We start from the raw sequence: 23,224 nt of genomic DNA, 5'->3' as shown, positions 1-23,224 counted from the left end.
GGGAAATTATGCAGTGCAAGAATATATCTGAACAATCAGCTGTACAACTTTACGTCATTTAAAAAGATGCAATCGATTTGTAAACATACAGGAAATATCTAGTAGTGAATTCAGCCATGTGGCTCCTGCTTCGGTTCAGTCCAGTTAGAAATCTCTCTATGGTTTATGAAGCTCATGTTAGTTTGAGCCCCACAGCAACCAAGTCCCTTTCTGACTCACTCATTGTCTTCAGCTTCATCCATGACTCTTAATTATCAGGAGCGGATCTTCATTAGATCTGATGTGGGTGTTTTTAGTTTCCCTGGAACAAATTAGTTTATCTCATTTTTAGAGCATCTGTGTCATCAGTCTGTTTATTTAAATGCCTGAGTTTCCTGTCCAGTTTGTCAGGCATATTTTGCTTTTTCATATGTTTGGGGTTACATAGCTCTATATCTATATCACTGATTTAACTCTGGCTTCCTTCAAAAACATAACTGATGGGGAAATGTGTTTCTCTTTGACAATAATGTGTGTGCCTGGTTGTTTTGTCCTGTTTGTGTTTTTGTTACTCTGTGATGAACTGGAGATCTGTCCAGGTTGTACCCACCACTCACCCAATGACTGCTGGAGATAGTATTGGGCCTCCAACCATCTGAACTACAGCAAACAAAGACTGACCAAGGAACTGTTAATTACACAATGCATGCATTAGTGTACCAAAAGCGATCCATCAAAGAAAGTCTGCATCTTTAAGGAATAAACTTTGATCTTAGCTTACAATTCTGCAGGAGGAATCTTTGAATTACAGTTTCTCCAACGGATGGATAATCTTTTCTAATAATTCTGTTATTTAAAACATTAAATAATGGTTGTGGCCAAGAGAATAAGTTCAGATTTGGGTAGGTTGGGAGCAGTTTTATGGAGTTGACCTTGTCATGAATTGATACATAAACAGCCTGACTGCTGAGTTTGCTGAATATTGGAAATATTTCCAATACATAGTTTGTGTCAGATGTTACTCACTTTAATTTTTTCCACCTGGCTGTTTGACCTGCAGCTTAAATTCACATATTTACTCAAATACACCTTATAAAATCATCTTTGCATTCTGTACAGTTCAGAATGATCACTTCACATGCCAACAGCTATAGTTTCTATAGAATAGCCAAACATGGGAAGAAACTAAATGGATTGCATGCAACAATTGCCTTTATATGGAAATATCAATGTCAAAAATCATCAAGTTTGCTGTTTTGCTATTTGCTTTCTTTTCATGTACACTGCACAAACAGGATGATTGGTTACAGTGGTTACAGAAAAATGTGCAAATGCAAGGAAATAGCCATTATCAGACATCTTGATAAAGGAGCCTACATTCTGTTGCTACAGCTGAAGAATGCATGACCTTTACCTGAGCAAGATGGAGGCAGAATCACTGAACCGAGGTCCCAGGGCTGCTGAAACACACCAACAGGTTTCCTTTGGTTGTCCAGCTGTTGTTTGCTGTCGTCATACATTCACTTTGTGGATCAGAAGGTTACTGATGGATCTCAGCATCTTTATGCTTACGACACCATTTTTTTTTTTTATTGTCGTGGAAACTTTGCTCCTTTATCTTCTACAGTTTGTATCTGATGTTACTCAGTTGCATTTTTTTTCCACCTGACTGTTTGACCTGCAGCTTAAATTCACATCAAATACGTCTTATGAAATCATCTTATGAAAGGGTTTTTTAATATTGATACATTTACTTGCATATATTCATATTTAAACATTTGCGTTCTGTACAGTTAAGAACAGATCTTTATTGAGACTGAAACTACATCTAATTAACTGTACAAATAAAGGTGAAGCTAAAAAAGTGTCTCATTCAAATCATACAAGAATCTCAGTTCCATTAAATTAACAGTAAACAGACATCAGTAAAACTCTTCTTAGTAGAGATTTTTAAAAAAGAAACGTTTACTTAGCTCATTCAAAATAACAAATGCACGAGGATGCACATATTGTTCATGCAGCATTATGATTCTCCTTCTGTTTGCAGTCATTGTAGCTGTGGTTGTGAGCCAGAAGCTGCAGTCACTGTCTCATCGAGTTCATTGTTCACAGTGCTGGTGTCTTCCTGAATTGTGCTACATATCATCCACTGCTTGACATAGTTTGAATTTAAGTGTTTTTCCTCAGGAAATGAGTTAGAGTTTGAGTCTGAGGCTCCAGGGCTGCCACACTCTCCGAAGCCGCTGTCGATGGTGTCCAGGTCCACGTGAGGGTAGCCGTCCTCCGACTGTTCATGGGATGCGAATGAGTTGAGCGACACCCGCTCTGCTTCGTTGAACTCGCCATCCGGCAGAAGGTTTTGGTTCTCCAGTATTAAATCATTGGCGATCTGGTTTTCTCGTAGTGATATCTCACTGTGCCGCTCCATCCGGGCCGCATGCGATTCCCCTAAATTGTAAGTAACACGCTCCCTGTTGTCGTCGTCAAGCGAGCCAAAGCTTTCTGAGTCCTGGAAGCTTTTCAGCGAGCTCTGTGATGTCACGTCCCCCTCGAACTCCTCTCCGGACAGGGTGACGGTGTGGATGGAGATGTGTCCCGTGGAGTGGATGGTGCCCTGCGAGGTGCTGCTGTCCTGAAACGTCATCAGCAGGTTGTTGGGAAGCTGTTGGACTTGCAGGAAGTCATCAGCAGCTTTCACCTCCGTGACCTCGCTGTAGCTTTGCTTCTCGTTGCTCCAGCTGAGGATTTCGCTCTGCTTCTCGCTCAGCATGACGCAGGTGGTGATCTTTAGGTAATCGTACTCGTTGAACACCGGCTTCACCCACTCCTACAAGGAAAGAGCAGAAAAACATCACATTAGATTACTGCAGACAGTTACTGTCATAAAAGCTGCCATGAAGGAAACTGCATTTTAATTAGGAAAACACAGATCTAAATTCAAAGATTAAAAAAAGTGACATTTTGTCCACTTTTTACCAGTTTGAGTGAAATCAGAGCACCTTTTACCAAGTATCCCTATAATGGCAAAGAAAACCAAACTGCAGCCCAGGACTTAGCACCTTGTACACGACGTTCAGCAGCAATAACTCCATATTGAGCTTCATCATAGTGGAGGAATTTTTACCACCTTAATTTACATCTTTGATAACTATAGTGACTGTGAGGTGACCAGATCCTGTGGCTGAAAAACCAAATATTTTTTCTCTTTTCAATAATCTTTCTCCATGTTTGATTAATGGATTTAAAATATTTTGGAAATGGCCTTCCAACCCAGGAGGAAGAGTTTATTTTTCTAAGGCCACTGCTGATGTCTTTTTACCTGGATTAGAGCAACACAATGACAAACCATCCTCTTATATGGTTGCTTTCACCGACCCGCTGCAATTCAGTGGAAGCAGCCAGGATTTACTGATATACAGATGACACTGAGATGTGTCACATTACCACATTTCTTTGAAATGTCCATCTAATCTCAAGAGTTATAACTGTCATTTACTGTGTAAAAATACACATTTTTAGATTTTCTCTTTTTCTTTCTCTCAAATCATTGTCATAAGAAAATTAAAAAAAACATGAGAAACTTTCTGCACTTTAGAGGAACATCAGGCCCCATCCGATTCAACGTAAAACCACGCTCTTGGTGCAGGTTATGGTAATCAGTGGACACGTGACACCTCACCTCCACATGCTGTCCGCATATCTTGTTTTTGAGCCTCTGTTGCTACCAGCAGGCTCAGAATATAATCTGTTACTTTCACAATGTCATATCAGATTGTTCTCATTTTTCATTGTTAAATAGTGGGATGTTTTTGCACATGTGCAGAGGTGCTCCTCTAATCTGACAGAGAAAGCTTTCATGTCACATCCAGACTCTTTATATCTCTAAATTTGGACTTATTTGACACTTCTCTACCTCTTCTTTAAATGGTATTTGTTACTGCAATAAGTCTTCTTACTCTACTTCCTTGAAGAAGTTGATGCAAATTTTAAATGCACAGATATCAATCTGGAGTATAGAATGTGACTGTGATAACTATTTCAAAGGAATTTGATATTCACTTTGACTTAATGCACAGCCGTTCATCTAATTGACGGGTTTTAAAGCAGTTGAAAGGCTTAAGAGAAGTGTAAAAAATGTGCAGCCACCTAAAGCCTGAGATGTCCAGATAAGCTTGAATCAAGAGTTTTGACGCCCAGGCCACCACATCCTGTCTACAGAGCTCCTGAACGGAACCTGTAGATCGAGAAAGACGCAAGCAGTCTGCACCACAAGGACGTGAGATACTGCAGGAGAACAGAAGCCGCTTCGCAAAGAGAGCTGCACCGCAGCCGGTGAGAAGTCACCAAACAAAAGAAAGCAGCACCTAAAATAAACGAGCAGTTTCACCTCTTCACCCTTATGTGCTGGGCATCTGGCAAAGGATTCTGTTCTGGTTTAAAAACTTTTTTTTTTTTTTTTTTCATAAAAGAAGTTTAAAGTTAATAGATTTTCCAAGTTTCTAAACTGATTTAATCACTTTCCAAATCTTTGGGATGTTTTCTTGATTGCTGTTAAGATCCTCACAAACACCTGAGGTGAGAAAGTAAATCTTTTCTTCATTCCTCTTTTAATCTGCATCACTTCTATCAAGGTATTCCTCAGTATTTCAGAACTCAGATATACTCCAGCAGCGCCCTCTGCTGCAGAAGGTATGTAATTGCATGTTAATCTCAAAAGTCCAAAGAAAACTTTTTTTTTCTCTCTGACTGAATTTAGCTGAACTTTGACCAATATGATGGCATCGCAACCATAAAAACAACGGGTCAAATTCTGAAAAGGTCTAAAGAAAAATGGCTAACGTTGACTTTATTCACTCAGTCATAAAATCCTTTATAACTTCCTTTTTCATAAATGATTATTCTGATCAGATTGGGACACATTGGGATTTTTATTTCATAGCAGTCTAACTAATTATGACCAAAGATAAAGTCATACATTTAGTGTGAAATTTTTATCTTTGCAGTGAAGTCATTATTCTGTGTCTTGCATGATGCTTGGATTTAATCCTTGTTTATGCAACATAATAACATAATAACATAATAATAATAATAATAATAATAATAATAACATAATAATAATCTACTCTCTGTAGAGCAGCAGGGATGTAAAAACAGCTGGTCTAAAGATTTCCTGGTTATAATTTCATCTTGTTAAAAAGGCGTAGTTCCTCTCCACTGTTGCCATTTGTTTGATTGTGTGTAAAGTGGAGAGATAGCGCCATCTGCTGGCTTCTTGATAGCATTTTAACAAGTTTAGTGACAGTTTGAGATGAACTCCATCTGAATTTTGTTACATTATAGGTTTGGATTGCCATGAGTACTGAGCTACAGATTAAGTGCTCCAGACTGGATGAATTCTTGCTGCTATATATCTATCTTTTCTGAAAATGTCTTCACCTTTCCTCACATTTCCTTCAAGAAAAGACAGTAGAAGGAAATAATTTTGGTCTTTGTGTTCAGAGCAGCTTTTCTGCAGCTGATTTAATTCAAAGAATTTCAACATAAAATTTGTATAGAGCTGTAAAAAACAATTTTCTAAATATGTGTGAAATGCTTTGTTATGAAAGCTAGCAAAAATTAACCTAAAGTGTATTCCTACTGTCAGATTTTAGAAAAGAATCCTCTATTACAAAAAAAATAATAATTTCATAGAATGAGGTGAACGTTTTTTTTATGGATATGGAAAATGAAGAAAGTCTGTTGTTAAAAGCAGATTTAGCACAATAACTTACGGATTAACTCCTAAAATGCCAATCTCTTGTTGCATCCTTTATTAAAACATTTCCATTTTGGTTTGGAGCAACAAGCAGGTTACAGTACAAATCTAAACTTGTTTCTTAAAAGCTCTTCCAGGTGCAGCTACTGTACTTTCACGTGACGGTTTCATTAAAATTCATGCGTGACGCCGGATGTCATTATGTTCTGCTGTATGCAGTAAAACCTTGGTGATGAACGGTTGGTGAATGACTGTCTATCATTGATGGAAATGGAGTCTAAGACGATCCGTTTTGGAGATCGCAGCCTACACAAACATGATCTGTCTGCTAAAAATAGCAGATATGAAAAGAGTAAATTTACATTAGGGGAAAAGACGAATGTTTCAAAAGATAAAGAGCAGAGATAAACCGTGCAACATTTATGAAAGAAGAAAAAAATGTAAACCACAACGTTCTCATTATGCGTCTCCATCAGGTAGAAAACAGGCCGTTTTTACTGTGACACCATGGCAAATCAAAAAGCTGAAACAACCTCTGGGGGTAATTTCCACCGAGGTGGAACAGGTCTGCCTGACTGAGACAAATATCCTCCCACAGCATGTGAGGCTCGTGAAGCCCCTGCTGACTGAGTCACAGAGTCTGCCGCCAAAGGGAAAGTCCCAGCCGGCAGAGCCAGCAGGGTCCAGATGTGACGCAAGTCCCCTCTTCTGCAGCACCTGCTGGCCCGTGGTGGAAACTACAAGCAATGTGAAAGGCCACTTTTGCTTTCTCTTACCTTAAAGTTCCCACCGTGGCTGTGGTAGAGGGGCTTGAAATAGTCGTTGGGTCTGGGGATGAACGTCATCATTTTGAGTTTTTTCTGCCAGCACCTGAAAGTCAGAAACAGTGACTTTTATTCGCTGTGGTGGCATCAGCCTCCCTGTAGAGCAGAGGTCTTCAACATGTGGTGATGGGGGCATTTTTAGCTCCCTAGACTGGCTTTGTGTCAATTCACCGCAGAAAGACAAACTCTTACCGAGTCATTTTAATCTGGCTTCAGGTGCAAATATCTTAATACTCTTCAAATAAGACAAAACTAATTTACAAGAAAATTTTTAGCAAGAAAGGAGCTTGTTTTAACTCAATAATTCATTAATAACGAGGAAAACTAGTTCCATTGGTAAATTATCTCACTGTTGTAAGTGAACAGTCTGCCAGTGGAATTAGTCATTTTTCATCAATTTTAAGGAATTGTTGGCTTAAAACAAGTAAAACAAGCTCCTGTTTCTTGCTAAAAAGTTTCTTGTAAGTTAGTTTTGTCTTATTTGAAGAGTATTTAGGTATTTGCACTGGAAACTAGACCAAGAATACTTGGTAAGATTTGTGTTTGGGACATTGCAGAAAGAGTGACCCGTTTCCTGTTCGTGTGCTGAGAATAACCGAAGACAACCGACGCAAAAATTTTAGAAGTTAGACATTTTCTTAATTAAATACGGAAACAGAGATTGACTATTTAATATATATATAAAAAAATTTAAATGACATTAGTTAGATCATGTTTATTAAAAAAATAATAAAATTTTCAGGCCTGCAAGAAGTTTTATGTTTTAAAATTTTGGCTTTGGCAAAACGTTTGGACACCTCTGGTTTGTGGCTTCGCCTGCTGAATCAGCAGCTTGTTCGCTGCTCCCTGCAAACACAGCAAACTGTTTTTCTCTTGTCTGTTTTTGTGCATAAAAGCAGAGAGTCTGCAGTTTTTTAAATATTTTTTACAGTTGCACAATATTTGCAATAAGTATCTGCTGTTTTTCATAGCTTTATAGATTTTTTTTATGTTGTCTATTTGGGTTTTACTGCTACTAGTATGGATAATTTGTATGTACTTCCGTTAGTTTCTTACTGCTGATACAGCCAATTTTCCAGATGGAGGTCAAATAAAGGATGTTTCTCTTCTTTGCTCATGTTTTTATCTGGATCTTTGCTGCTTTACGGTAGATGAGCTGAGCAGAGGCGAAGCTTTGACCTCAAATCAAAGCTTTTAAGATCATAACCAGAAATCCTGGTAAAACAAAACGGCTTTCATGTGAATGATTACACAGCAATTTACTGAATTATTGAGTCAAAGCTTGATCTTAACTTTTGATAATAAAGGATCCCACGCTGCGACTCTCAGAACAGAAGGATTATTTTCATCATGAGGAGACAGTGATTGACAACAAAACTTCTCAACTTGAGGTTGTTTCAGAAAAACTTTGCTGCGTCTAAACATTTTAACACCGACCCTCTTTTACTTCATAGAAACTGAATGGATCTTCAATTTAAAAAACAATAAAAACATTTTCAGATTTGGTTCATCTCTGGCATTTTTCAAAGAAAAAGAGAAAAAAAAATCTCTTTCAGTGCAGGTGATTCCTTAAATCACCTTTATTGTCCTCAACATAAAAACCTAAATCCTTTCTGGTTTGAATTCTGATTCATGTTGGTTTTAACTCAGAATGTGTGAAAAATGGCTGTTTTTAACACACTGAGATGAGTCATAATGGCTGCTGTTAAGCAGGTTAATTCAAATCAAACCAAGAATTAAGGGAAAAACTGAATTTAACCAACTCATTTGAATAAAACCATAGACAAAAGGTGAGAAAACCTTTATGATTTGCGTGTTCTGTGATATCACTGGTGTTTCTTTCACTTAAAAATGACTTTAGAAACAAACCATGCAGTTAATTATCTAAATGACTAAAACATGACTAAATAAAACAGCTTTGTGGAGTTAGTGTTACTGTCTGATGAAACAGACAGAATACAGCATTTGTTCAGGTTAAACACTGACTGCTAAAAATCTATGGATGACAATAATAATAGTAATACTGACGACTGTAAGTAAGTTTTTAAATCTCTACACAAGAATTATTGACTGGAAATAAGTTTATATATTTTGCTGAAAAGTTATTTTTAAGTTAGTTTTTGTCTTGTTGCAGGTGTACTAAGATATTTGCATTTATTGTATCGTTTATCATTTATTGGGATAAATTTATCATATTCAAACTGTTACCTAAAAAAGTAAGTTCTTATTCTCACTTTTATTGTTAGTACCACAAAGTGATAAAACTTTCAATCCAAATCGCTCACTAGAACTTGGACTAGAAACCAAAAACACTTGTTGATATTTTGAGTTTTTGCAGTGAATTAGGCTTCATATATCAACTGCCAGTGAGAATACCAAAACTAAAACTTCTGTTCACACATTAGACGTGTTACATCATCCTTCAGCAGAGAGCAGAGTGTGTGATTGGTTGATCTTGTGTTTGCTTGTTGAAACTGTGGAGACCCACAGGGAGCCGCTCTCAGCCTCTGATGCTCTGCTGCAGGACTTCCTATGCCTGTGAGCCTTTCAGTGCACAGCGCTGCTGCACGTACTGCTGCCGTGGTTTCTACATATGTAGGAGGTGATGCCAGGAATCAACTGATGCGGTGAGTTGTGTTGCTAATCATTTACTGGAAGGCAACGTGATGGTGACCTTCAACCCTTCACTCCTCGTTATCAGCTTACATTTACTGACTGGTTAATTGGGATGCGATTGAACAAAGAGTAAAAAGAAGAGTTCAGTAAAGTTCTTTAGCCTTGAAGGCTTTTTGTTTTGGTAATAACTAAAATCAGGAATGAGTTGGTGGGAAAATCCAGTTTAAAGCAGGAAAGTGAGATGTTTGAAAATACTCACGGTTTTTGTAGGTATCCCAGTAGCAAGAGGGCGAGGATGAGGATGATGGGCGTCGAGATGTAAAGCCAGTAAAAATTCACTCCTGGAAAAGCGACAGAGATCAGATGAATATAATTTGAACTGTGAATGTTTACGAACATCCAGGTTTATTGGGTGGAACATGATCCCACCTTTTTCATCCGGAGGGTCAGCCGGTGTGCTCCACTCTGCACCGGAGCTCCATTCACTCCACGGACCCACAATGAACGAATCATCACAGATTTTTGCCTTAACGTCCACAACGTAGGAAGCACCAGGCTGCAGCTTTTTCTGATCCAGCTCAAAGTACATCTGGTCTGGTAAATGTGTAAAGATTAAATCCTGTTTGGAAGAAAGGAAAAAATTTAACTCATCAGCAGAAAGTGGTTAACAGTTACAGTCTCATTCATGCTGTTGTGAAACTCAGCAATACCTCAGATGTGTTTTTTTTATTTCTTATGCGAACTTTGTTTGTGATGCAGGGAGTGTATTCACTTTTGTTGCTCCAGGTAATGTTGTAGATCCCAGCAGCCTTTTCCACTCTGACATTATCAGGAGTGTCAGCTTTTACTGTGAAGACAGTCAAGAGGAGTCAGAGCAGATATGAGCTTTATTCCAGCAAAGGAGACAAGTGGATGGAGTGATCTCTGCACTTTTCAACACTCTCTGGCACTCTGTAGGTGCCAGAGAATGTTGACCTTAAAGCAGCTCTCAGGTGCATTTTTTGTGTGTGGCTTTTACGTCAGCCGGTTAGATATGAAACTGAAATGAGGGATTTTTGAACCTACCCACAGAAGAGAGCTCCCATTGGAGTGACTCACTGAGAACCTCCAGGCCTCGGCTGCCGGGCCGGCTGGCGGTGGCGTTGCACAGCGTATCGATGGATGCGACTAAGGTGAGGTCCTCGTTGATTATGCACCAGGACTGAGGCGGTTTGGTCTCACAGCTCACATTAAGTTCTGTGTCCGGATAGCTGGAACTGAATCATTTGGTGATATGATGAATGAAAAGACTTTTCTGCTGACAAAGTCAAATAATATTTCTAGATTATGGTAAGAACAAATAAAAAAACTGTCCCTGATAATCTTCTCAAACAGCACAAGAAATTATTATAAAAACACACATTTTTCAGATGTTTCATCTTTCAAGCCTCATTGTGACAAAAACATTTTTATATGCAAATATCTCATTCATTTAAATGTTTCTTTAACTTTAAGCCCAGTTTTAGGAGGTTTTTAAGCATGCCATCTCATTTTGAGATGCATTATGGGTAGTGTAGTTATTGTATTTTAGGACCACTTATGAATATAGACATTAACAAAATTTCATATTTATTCAGTTTTGGTGTAATAAACTAATCAAACAAGCGTCATGATGCCAGACAATACAAAGTTTAAATGTAAATTAAATAAAAATAGTTTCAGTTGCAACAGACCTGGGTCTTCTAACTGAGTTATTTTCAAACTTTTCAGATTCCACAGATGAAAACATTTAAAAAATACAGTTTTTTACAACAACCGCCACCATGACATCATTTTTATCCATTTAGACCTCTTTCTGTTTGGATTGTTACTGTGATGTTGGGACCATTTTCTGTTTTCACTCATGAAACATGGAATCAGCATCTTGTGTCTGTTTATCTGAATGATGCAAAGAGGAACTGAGGGAATTCATAAAAATATGAATTCCCTCATACATTTATGAGTTAGCACTACTTGTTTTAAAGGTAGTGCTAACTTTTAAAACAAGTTAGCATTACTGCAGACTGTTTTATTCATTACTTCAAATCAGAAGTTAAATAATATAATGCGAAGACATAATTGTATTTCATGTTAAAAATATAATTCTTGAGGAAAAGATTAAAATGCTCCTGCTTATGCAGTCGCGTGATAAAAACATCTATCAATTTAGTAACAATGACAGGACAACTTTTACCTGCAAGTCACAGTGAGAAGGACAGGAAGTGTTGGCACAGAGCCTGAGCAGGAGCAGTTTAGTATCTTTACATAGTCAGTGGTGCAGGTGACATTGCAGACAGATGCAGCTGCTGCAGAGGAGAAAAAAGAGGTCAGCTGCAAAGGCTGCACTACCTAGAGTTTCTAATCCTGAATGTCAGCTTCAATGATTGTTGACTCAAAAAGACACTTCTGTAAGAACCAAAAACCAAATTAGATTTGAGATTAATGAACTGAAGCCATTAAGACAAGATTACAATGAATTTCCAATGAAGTGAAATATTTTAAAAGAGATCTTCAGCAATGTCAAATAACAGGACAGAGGAAAAGACTAATTAGAGTCAATAAGTCATCTTACCTCCAACTAAGAGTAAAGTGAGACCCCACAGCAGCAGCAGGGCTAGAGGTGGAGGAGCCATGGAGATGACTCACTGGTGTCAGAAGCCTGGCAGGCAGGGGAAAACACAGCCGACCAGACTGCAGGCACAAATAGAGGTTTCTAATTCAGGTCTGAGGTTAAAGAAGAGACATTTAGAAGAAAATCGCTTCGGCTTTCTGTCATCCCCTGCTACACTGGGCCAAAGGTTCATTGCTACACTAACAGCTAAAAAAGATTTAAATAGTCTGGGAAGAGATACTAACACATTATTAGCAACAGTCAAAACGGCATTACCACAAATTAATGGATTTACATCATTATACAACAATGTTAAATCATATTAAACAAAATTAATAATCTAATCTCGTTGTGTCTTCAGATCAGAATATTTTAAGTATAAATACAGAGAAAGTTGAAATTCTTACCTTTTTTAATGTGAAATTCTACAATTTGAAGAGTGAAGAAGTGCCGGAGACACTAATGTGTTAACCTCTGAAGACTGAGTGGAAGAATAATCAGGCAGCAAGCTAAAGGCGTCACTGTGAGCATGGTGACTCAGGAAGTGGTTGCCAAACGGTGTAATGTGGTGCCTTCCCACCACTTCCACTTTTAAGCTATGAATATGCATCAGCACACCACCTAAAAAAGTCAACAGGAAACAGAAAATGTTTTGTGCAAAACAATTCAGACGTCAAATTTGGTTCACCTACTTTACCCAAAGAGGAAGACGAACATGGACCCTTTCAGTTGCAAATGGAAAGTAGACATAGTCCCTTAAGGTTTGAATATGTATAAGCATGTGCTGCAACCGCAGATGTTCTGCATCAGCGCTCAAATCTGCATGTTGCCGCTTGGTTTTACTAGGAATAAGCCTCAATATCACGTTCAGTCAGGCTCAGTTCAGCTCCAACAAGATGTCTCCAAAGTTTGGCCAAAATCGGACCTTCCTGGTACAAACCACATCCACTTCCTGTTGGCGCTGGAGAATTAACAGACTTCCTTTACTATTTTGGAAATGTTGCCTGATATTTTCATCTATTATTAGAGAAGGTGCAACAGTGTCATGGAGGGCCATTCACCATAGAAACTTGTGACTTTATTCTCAGTGGATGGAACTAAAGTGACGTAATCAAATTTGTAGATCACAATGTGTTGAATAAAGATCTACAAAATAAGCTCACGATTCGGCATGAATTGTATAAATGCATCAGGGAAATAAAGGTGTTTGAAATATCCCATGGGGTACATCTGATTCAAATTTCAATGTAATTTAAATAAATGACATGTTTTTCCCGTTGAAAAGTATAACTCATGTGAAGTTTGGAGTAAATCGGATCATGCACCTGTGATCTAGAGCCAGTCGTAGCAAACAGAGATATAAGCCATGAACACACAGTTCAGTTAACAGCAGCTGCAGGACTCAACATCAACTTGTTCTTTGTCATTAAACACAGCTTAAAAGCTTGAAACAAGTCACTTCCTGTTTTTAGGCCGTGGAGCTAAAGTGATGTCTTCAAATGCCCATGGGAATGTGTTGGGTATTGGTACATATCTGACGTTCTGTGTCGTAGTGATCAAACCTTTGTATTTTATGGAGTCAGATTTTGAAGCTTGGCCACACTCACCTGCTTCAAGTCAGAAAAAAGCTTTTGATAACTTTTGATCCCCAGTTCCTGACTATTAAACCACCTCATTTTGAAGTCTGTAAGTGGAAAGCTCTAGGAGGAGTTTGTTCAGATACAACGGGTTGAAAAGAGTTAAAATGGCTGTGGGATTTGAACCGCGGCAGAAAGCAGCTCTGGAGAAGTTACATCTGCATGCTGGATTTCATAATCCTCAGTCCAAGCATGGTGGCATGGTGTGAGGTTGATTGTTTTATTGTTTGCAACCTTCATTCATTTTGTTGCAGTTCAGATGATATATGTGGAAATTAAATGTTTGGCTGCAGTGAAGCTTCCATAGATACGCCATGTTAGCAAAAGCCTCAAGAGACTCTGTTAAACTTGTTTTCTGTCTCGAGGCACAGATTGACACTGATTAGGTCAAGGGGGTCAAGTATGGGCCTTTTAAAGTGCAACTTTCGACTTCCTGTTCTTACATGCGCAGCTTAGGTGATTGAGTTTTGTTGGGGACCAGATGTGGATTTATTGTGACTTTATTTGTAGCAGATAGCTTAATTTTTTCTTGATGAGGAGTCAGGCTTTGAGTTCTGGCCACACACCTTAGACACACATGAAAAGTCAGGAGTTTAAAAACTTTAGATCCCCCATCTCTTCCTGATCTAAAGTTCAACAAGTGAACCAATTTTACTACTTCTACAATAAAGTAAGGTAAATAAGGAGGATATAGAGCTGATTTCTGTTGTGACTTTTGCAAAACCCTTAAAATATGTTCATCATTTGTTGAGGAACATCTGAGATGGTCTGATTGCCATGTTTTAAGGCTCAGAAATGATGATTTGATGTTTGTACAACAATCTAGTTTGGAAATGATGAGTCCAACTATTTTAGTTTTTAACCCAAGCCCCATCTCAGGTGGTCTAATAAAAGGCATCTACCATTTTTTTTAAACATTTACAAATAGGATGAATGGTGTGGAATCAGGATATGACCAATTTAAGTATTGTTTAAATGACTATGAAGGAGTCTTGGTTTTACTGAAGTCTTTTGTTCTCTAATGAGAACAATAACCTAGATTTAGAAAGATAAAATCGCTGTTTCTCTCAGTCACAAATTATGTTTTGAAAATATATTATCAATGCAGAATGAGAACAATCCAGGTATGAGTATATACCGGATTTTGGCGCTTTTCTCAAATTTCAAATGTCTAGATTTCAAATTCTTTAAAGACTCGGCAAGTTTATGTATGATAAAATGAGTTGGAGATGACAAAATGCTGTCCAGACACAAAAAACACCAAATGCTGCCTTATGGTTAATGCTAAATCAAACATTATACACCAGTTTTAGAGTCACTTGCCAACAGAGATCTAAAGTAATACATCTGACGGTGTTCGCTTACTGTACAACAAATTGGGTGTTCATTCTTTATTCAGAGGAGATTAAAATAAACAACAAAAACATATTTAGGGCAAATGTGTTGCTCTTGTATCCCTATAGCTCATACCACCCTGTGTGGTAAACCATATTAAAATCTGTTCCGCATGAAAATGTTAGTTTGAGGAAGAAAACCAAAATATTGTTCTTCTCAGACACGAGCTGTAGCGACCTTCATGCGACCTTCCTTTGGTAACATCTAATCTGTCAGCACCAGATGCTGGAAGGCAGACATTTGGTATTAGACCACTGTGATGCTCCTAAAGCTTGTTTTTGGGGTGATTTTAAGAACCGTTCTTCTTCCAAACATGGTGAGGTCAGTGACATCCAAAGACTTCAACTTTGACCTCATCTGACCACTCCACATTTTCCCTGCATTTCACTGGCTAGTCTGAATCTCCTGCAGTAAACCTTAAACATTTAACATTGCTTTTCTTCATCAGTGTAGTCTTGTGTTTTGAAAGTGCTTGTAGACCTTTGAGGTTGAAGCACATTTCTTATTGTTTTCATGGGAAAAACTGTGCCTGTTATTTCCTGGTCTTTATGAAGCTCTTTGGGAAAACTCTTTGTTTTTCACTTATTTTTATGACAGGATTGCATTTTGTTGGTGAAAAGCAGCTGGCTGTGGTTGACCAATGATTTCTGGATCTTTCCAAATGCAGGAAAGTCTGAGTATGGCTCCAATGTCTCTCATTGGAATATTTAGAGTTTTACCAACTTTTCTACAGGCCCAGAGCTGATGTTAGCTGGTTTATTGTTGTTCTGTGAGGTTTTGCTCATCCTTTTTTCATGTGCTCATTTCAGCTGCGTGTATCCAGAATGTCTGTGGCGATTTGTGTCTCATGACCATGAACTGGGTCTAGAACAGAGATCAACCAGTAAACAAAGAGCTCCTCCTTTCAGCTTTGCTACCTTTAATCATAACAACCTGGAACTGCATCCTCATGAAGCCCTTATTCATGTGTCCATCAACTCACTTTCAGCAAGAATCAAATTATTATCTGATAAATTAAAACAAGATACAGAGAAAAAACCTGCATTAATTTGATTTACGTGCGAAAGGCTGATTGATGTGCAAGGAAGCAGAAAAATAAATTCAGGAATTTCCTCACTTTATCTGACAACATTCTTCAGAAACACCCAATGTTAACTTTTTTCATTCTCAGTAAAGTAATTTCTGCTTACAGAATAAACGAGAGGATATTGGTAACCCACTGTATTTGCATTTCAAACATTACTTGTCTTTGACGTAATTAAGCATTCTGATATGTATCAAAATTAAGAAGAATTTCCACCAACGCAGTGTTAATTTTCTACGCCAAACAGATCCGTCAGCACTCAGATTTAGTTAAGCAAATAGTTTTGATCTTCCTATTGGATAATTACTACATCTTTCAGCTGCAAATAAGTTATTTAGCCTCAGCTGATGCAGTGAGTATTTTGTGGAAAAGATGCTGGTCTGCTTAAGAAGGGTCAGATTATTGGCAGAGAGAAAACATCCAAGGCGATTGCAGAAAAAATCCTGAATGATTGTAATCTGTATACTGAAAATGATAATAGAATTTCATTTTCATTTTATTTTAAGATTTTGACCTTACCATAGAGTATGACATTGTTTATTTTGTTTTTATGTATTCTGTATTCGTATCTTGGTGTGAATCTGTGCTTCATCACTTTGCTGCTGTTGGAATTTCCCCATAATAATGGGTATTTCTATTCTATTCTGTTAGTTAATATTCAACTCACACAATCTGAACAGAGAATCCACATCACGCCATCACACACTGAGCAGACGGAAACGTAACCTTTTCTCTGCAGTAATAAAAAAACACTGACTGTGGCTCCGGTATTTGTATATAAAACATGAAATTTAACGATTGAACTTAAATTATGAAGGATTAACCAGCTGTGGTCTGAAAGCAAGTCTCAGAGTGGGTAATCCGAATGTGTGTAATCAACTGTCTTCAGTGGGATTTCTGCAGAGTTTGTTGTCATGGAATTACAAGCACCACTTCCACCAAAGTTTTGAAATCATTGAACATTTCACCATGTAAGGCGATGAGAAGTTGGCCTGTGACCTGCGCTGTCAGCTCATTGGGTACGGTGTCATTGGGCACACTGTGTGCCGGTCAGAGATGATGGGAGTCTTTTCATTGTTGATTGATATAGTTACCTTTACTCTCTGTAGAGATGAAAATGTCTGAGCGTCTGCACAAAGTGGCGGGTGGTGGATGATCACTACTCTCTCAAAATGATGGATGGCCTTCAGACTTTTCCTTCACCGATTTAAAAACCTGATCAAAGATGGAAAATATCTGGTTAACACCAGGCCTGTTCTGGAGCAATTAAAGGCCATGTGGTGTGAAGCCTATGGGGACAGTTGACTGATCTAAAGTTGCTGCAGTTGCTCAAGTTCAGCAACTTTATGAGACCAAAGAATAAAGTCAGCTGAATATACTGAAGGCTGCTCTCTCTTTCCTCTGCATGGTGCTTCTGTCATATGCAGAAATACACTGCTCTGTCAGAAGCAACCAATCAGAGCCAGAAGGAGGGCCTTAGCACTATCAATCACCCTAGTGTATCAGCTGCTCTCTGCTACACTACTGCTGGTTCACCACAACAGTCTTCCATGAATGCTCAGGCCAGTTAGCACGGTCACAGCAGATAAACAGTTTTCCTGAAATGGTGAGTTGTTTCTCCATCATTAACACATTTAGCAACGTGTACATGTGGATGATAGACAGCACTAAGACACTCCTCCTGGTTCTGATTGGTTGTTTTTGACTGGGAGCAGTGCATTTATGCAGACGGCAATAGCAACACTAGGAGAAGTTGGAGGAGATTGATTTTTGCACAGATTACTTGTCTCATATTATTCTGTCACAACATGGTGACAGTTTTAACAAATATGTAAAAATCATATTTTTTTAGAAGTTACAAACTGCAGCTTTAAGTTGGAGTAGATGTACATGGATAGATGGATTTCATGTAATATATCTGCATTATGTTGTGAATACATCTCTCTTGTTTGAAAACCAAAATGATCCTCATAATAATTTTGATTTACAGAATGCTCCAAACATCTTCGCTCATATTGTTTTCCTACTCAAAACACAGAAGAAGTTCTGTTTCAGAACTAAAACAAATGAATTGTGAAGTCACAGGTGTTGTTTTGACACATCTCAAAAGACCCTAATCGTTCACCCTCTGTAAATTTTCTATCAGGGGATTTTAGTAGAATCCAGCAGAGTGAAGGTGTCTGGACTCTGTGAGTCATAATCCTCCTGCTGTGAAGCCCCTCAGCACTTTGAATTAATCAAAGTTATTTTAAATGATATTACATAAAGCAGCTATCATGAATTTAAATCATGTCTTAAAAGTGAGATAAAATATGTTGGATGGCAGAAAGTGGGATGGCTTCTATTGGATTCAAATCATCTTGTAGGTGTGAGCTGACGCTGTTAAATGTCACAATACCAAACTTAGTCAAAGCGAAATATTTTCTGATTGCAGGAAATTACACAAAGCGCAGCACCTGAACTCAACTGCACTTCAATGTACATAAAAAAGTTAAACAGTCCCAACCTGAGCCAGAAATCCTGATGAGTAAACATAAAATTACTGCGACGCAAAAATCTAATCTGAGCAAAGGATCCAAACGTGCTCATTTCAATTTTATATATTATATCTATAGCATGAAAACTCAATCTGAAAACAGAAAAATATCCTTTTGACTGTTCCATGAAATGTTTACCTGAATCTAAGGACAAGAAAAAACTTTACTATCAGTCTGATGCAATGCACAGCTTTCTAAAGATAATCTGCACAATGTGATGAAAGTTCATGGAAACATTCAACAAGAACATTCATTTCATCACTGTGTAGGTGTTACACGAAAGGTAGAAAGTTATTTTAACATGGTAGTGTCTGCCGATGTGCGTATCTAGACCTGGTGAGACAGTATTGTCGCCCACTGTCTCTGGAACAAACACACAAGCAGTTTTAAGCTTTTTTCCACGCGATTTTTGTTTTTATTTGTTTATGACCAGAGAACAGATAAAGCAGAAGTTTTTACTGCTGCAGCTATAATTAAGACAGAAAAATGATTTGACTCCTTTCATCATTTCATTTTGTGATTCTTAACATTCAGCAGCTGGTCTATAAACCAGAGCGGTTCAGGTTGTACTCACCCACCCACCAAGCGCTGGAGATAAGCATCAACCCCTCCGCCCTGAATCCTCCACGAATACGTGGGAATGGCATGAAATCACCCCAACATCATTTAATTATTGAGCGTTTAAGAAACCTGCATAGAGAGGTTTTTTTTAAATACCCTGCTGATGCAACACTTGGCAGCTTTGCAGCCGGTTGGAGGTGAAAGTTACTTGACAAAGAGTTAAAAGAGTTGAATCTCAAGGCGTTCCTGGGTTAGATGGGTCCTGAACCCTCACCAGGGAGACGTCCAGGCTAACCACATCAACTGGCTCCTCTCAGTGTGGAGAAGCAGCAGCTCTAGTGTGATCGAGCTCACACAGTTTGTGAATTTGTTCACAATTCAGTTTAACAAGAAGGAACAGTTTTATGGATTCATTTCTCTGGCCGGTGGGTTACAAAATAAAATAAACAAAGTTGCAATACCCCAAAATGGCCACCAGAGGCCACTGCGTATAAGGTTCAATTGTATTTTCTCTTTTTTTTCTTCCTATTATCATATTTATAGTTCCTATAATTAGCGCCATAATACTTCCAAACTGTAACAGTGATCGTTTTAAAGAGCAGCAATTTAGGAATGAGAAAAAACAAAACTTTTGGCTGAGCAAGTTTAAAATGTCAGAGCAATAATGGTGACAATACTTGAAACTTTTAACCTGCACTTTCTATGCAAGTTCATCAATGTTGAACTACGATACTCCAATAAAAATAAGACAACGAAATAAAATAATAAGTGTTTCAGGACTTTTCTATATGAATAAAATATTACTGATAACTTGGGTTAGAAAATCTGAAACGTAAAACAACTTAAATCAAAATTCTATGAATGAAATTCAAAAGTTGATGAGTTTTGTTTCTAATATGGCTGCAGGAATAAAGTATTACCATTTCTGATGGTCTGTATGTCACAAAGCTAAGGGCACATCTGTCACTTTACACCTGTATGAAAGCAGGTGAAGTGGATATGAGAGTGACTCTAACCTTTCTAACGAGTTTCATGTTTCCTTACTGAGGGCCAAACCCAGAACGAGAAAAGGAAACAGTAAATGTAAAGAGCTTTGAACATGGGGGTTGTAATGAACATGGATCCATTTCTAAACATTTTCTTTTCCAGGCTGATGCATGAAGTTCAACATTTTTACAAGTGGATTTTGCTTCAGACAGTAACAGTAGCTCAGCTATTATTAAAGAAGTCGTTTATAAAACAGATGTTTTAAGGACAAAACCGAAACATCCTGTGGACTTTTTCAGTTCAGGTTACATGAAACACAGATTTAGCAAACTCAGGAAATTGCATCATGATATTTGCAGGAAATCTTTTACATAATTCCTCATAAAATCACTTAAATGAGCTGGAGGATTGCTGCCGTCTCCTGTGTAAGCCCTGGTTTTCCCAGTGGAAGGAACTGATTATCCCAAACAGAGACTGATTAAAGCGTTACAGCTACATCGATTTTGACCTTCTAAGAATGGGGAAGAAATGTTAATCTTCCTTTTAATAAAGATTTCTGAGTCCTGTGGCGTTTAATTTACCTCCACTGACTCAATCTGCCTGTTGTGGTTCAGTGGGTGGATTAGATGTCTGACAATCTGAAAGTTGTCAGTTCAAGTCCAACTTCCTCCTGCCAGGTGTCGATGTGACTCCTGACCTTCAGCCCCAGGTTTCCCACCAACATGCAAATCCCTGTATGAAATTGCTTATGAGCTCCATAGAGTATAATTTTAACAAACAGGTAAAAAACATATTTTTTTATAAAAGCTACATACTGCAGCTTTTATCATTTCCTTAAAATGCCAGAAGAGACCCAGACCTGAATGATTTGTTTGTCTGATGACATCAGTTTTACAAACAGAAAGACAGACGGAGACATTTTAGAAATCACGTAAAACTTTTGATTTTGTGTCTGGTGGAATATTAATCTGTAGAATTGGTCATGTAAGCTGATCACAATCAGGCTGAGATATTCAGTTATGACCCACTTTTAGATATTTAAACTTTTATAAATTCAGGAAATAACTCTTTACAAATTTGTCCTGGCCAAAATATGAAGCGACAAACAACACAGATTAAATGTAAAATGTTCTTTTGAAATGTTTGCATTACAAACAGAGGAGACCAGTGAAACGTTATGCTCTCATTTGGTCTTTTGGAGACAGACAGGCCCAAAGCATCACGGATCCTCCACTATGCTTAACAGCAGGCATGAGGGGGTTTTCCAAATATACACATGCACACATAATATACATGTTTATTTTTACAGAGCAGAAATAAACTACTTTTACTATGACATCATCGTTCAGGAGGGTCAGTTTTTCGCTCTCCAAACCACCGACAGTCAACAGTTATCTCGGCTTTTCTTCTACTTATGTAAACGTCAGAGTGACGTTGCACCCTGTCTCTCGTTATCTCTGCTCTGCTGTATGTAGAGCAGCTTTTTGTTAATAAAACAACAGTTCAGGTAAAGTTCTGGGACCGGTCAGTAAACACTGATTTTTATTTACCTGTTTGTTCTGCAGATGAAGACTGGAGCACAAGCCTGATGTTGTTCTCTGAGGAGTGTCGCTGTCAGACCCCCATGACTATAATGCTGCAAAAAGATGAAGCGGCTCATGGGTTGTATGGAGTCAGACTTCCTCAATCTGAAAGGGAGGCTAATATGGAAGGTCGGTAACCAAAAGCGAGATTTTAAATGCGTTTGGAAAATAAGTTCGTCTGAACATGGAGATGAACTCCAGAGTCTTCTGAGGGCGTTGTGTTTTGTTGTGAGGGTTTTGGTTTGAATAATGTCTCCTGGGATTTTACTGAACACCAAACATAGAAGAAAAAACAAAACAGGATTTATTTTTATAAACGGGAACCAGAACAGAGCACTACTCGGGTCTGAGCAGACGGGGAAGTCCGTCAATTTTTATTTTTGACTTGTTTCATTTTCATATTGCAAACATCTACAGCTCAGTTAGCAGAAAGACTCCTGCAGAAAATAACAGAAAGTCTAATACATCATTTTGGTCTTTTTCTTTTTTTTTTGTAGGAAAAAATGGTTTCATACTTAAATGCAAGTAAAAGTTGTACAGCAAAACCTAAGTGTTGGTCGTTATCAGTGCCATCTCAGGTTTTTAGAAATCTGTTTTGGAAAATAGCTCGACAGAGATGACATGAAGTGAAACGCGCTGACGGTTTCCTCTGCAGATTCACGACTGAAGCGCTGCTCTGGGTTCTGTTTTCACACTTTTATTTCATTTTATTTTCCGTCTTACATAAAAACATGACCTGGTTCACACACAGTAAGTCCAGAATGAATGGGCAGTAGGAAACGTTCAGTGCAGCGAGCTGATCCCTGCAGCCCAGAGAGAGGCGCTCAATAAATGTTTTACATATTTTAAACTGCAAGCATGAGCCGAGATTTGAAATAGTACATTATTTGTGTTACACATTTAGAAAGATGGTAAATAAAAGTGAGAGAGATATTGTTCCAAGACATAATTAGTCTGTTGAGAGGTGATGGAAACATGAATGCAGGTCAAAGCGTTATCACACAGGATGTGGTAAAATGACTGGTGGTCTGCTCAGAATCAAACTGTGAAGGAAGAACATTCAGAATGACGTTAATCTAGATCCTAATCTCACCTCTTATAATAACGACGCTGCAGAAAATGTCATGGAACATTTGGTTCTGAGACGAAGCAGGTTAACTTCGCTGCTTCCTTCAAAATCTGGAGCACAAAGCTACATTTTATTACTGCTTCTGACTCAAACCTTTTTGTTAAAGTTTGAATCAAAACATAAATCAGGCTTCGTTTGCTGAGCGGGCCTCTCCGCACTGAAGTGGGTTTTTTCCTGAGTGGGTAAAAGAAGGTCATGCAGGGTCACATGCTGGATGTCTGCTGTTCAAGTTTGTTTTCCGCCTCCATCTTTTCCAACCCCCCAACTAACGGTTTTATAATGAATTTAATTCTTATGAATAAACCATAACTGCAGAGTAATCAGTTCTATTTATTGTACATGCAAAGTAGAGGTTTCATTTATTAATGAATAAAAGGAAACTTGTCAATGATATTTAAAGTATGACGACGTTGTCAAAACTTGTAATTGTTACATTATGTGGAAAAAGGAACCATGAATTCACCTTAATTAAGACAAAAACTTGTTTTTAGCTCTGAAGAGGCTAAAT

General features: G+C 38.1%; 1 protein-coding gene across 2 annotated transcripts; it reads right to left on the bottom strand.

Moving 5' to 3' along the window:
• Positions 1–1,694: 1,694 nt before the first annotated feature.
• On the bottom strand, positions 1,695–21,813 carry il21r.1 (interleukin 21 receptor, tandem duplicate 1). Of its 2 annotated transcripts, XM_007570545.2 has the most exons (10): positions 21,555–21,813; positions 12,211–12,424; positions 11,765–11,883; positions 11,387–11,498; positions 10,240–10,430; positions 9,885–10,021; positions 9,604–9,793; positions 9,434–9,515; positions 6,511–6,604; positions 1,695–2,806 (listed from the first exon to the last, which is right to left on the bottom strand). In XM_007570545.2, the coding sequence occupies exons 3-10, from the start codon at positions 11,823–11,825 to the stop codon at positions 2,027–2,029; spliced, it is 1,647 nt and encodes a 548-aa protein (XP_007570607.1). In that variant the 5' UTR covers positions 11,826–11,883; positions 12,211–12,424; positions 21,555–21,813; the 3' UTR covers positions 1,695–2,026. The 2 variants fall into 2 exon arrangements, with proteins under 2 accessions (XP_007570607.1, XP_016536419.1); XM_016680933.1 differs by lacking the exon at positions 21,555–21,813 and having other exon boundaries at positions 12,211–14,041.
• Positions 21,814–23,224: the final 1,411 nt, after the last annotated feature.

The sequence above is a fragment of the Poecilia formosa genome, unplaced genomic scaffold (assembly GCF_000485575.1).
Source record: "Poecilia formosa unplaced genomic scaffold, Poecilia_formosa-5.1.2 Scaffold263, whole genome shotgun sequence".
In the NCBI taxonomy this organism is placed as follows: Eukaryota; Metazoa; Chordata; class Actinopteri; order Cyprinodontiformes; family Poeciliidae; genus Poecilia; species Poecilia formosa.
Note: the sequence above shows the minus strand (reverse complement) of the source record. Positions and strands in the feature narration are given on the sequence as shown.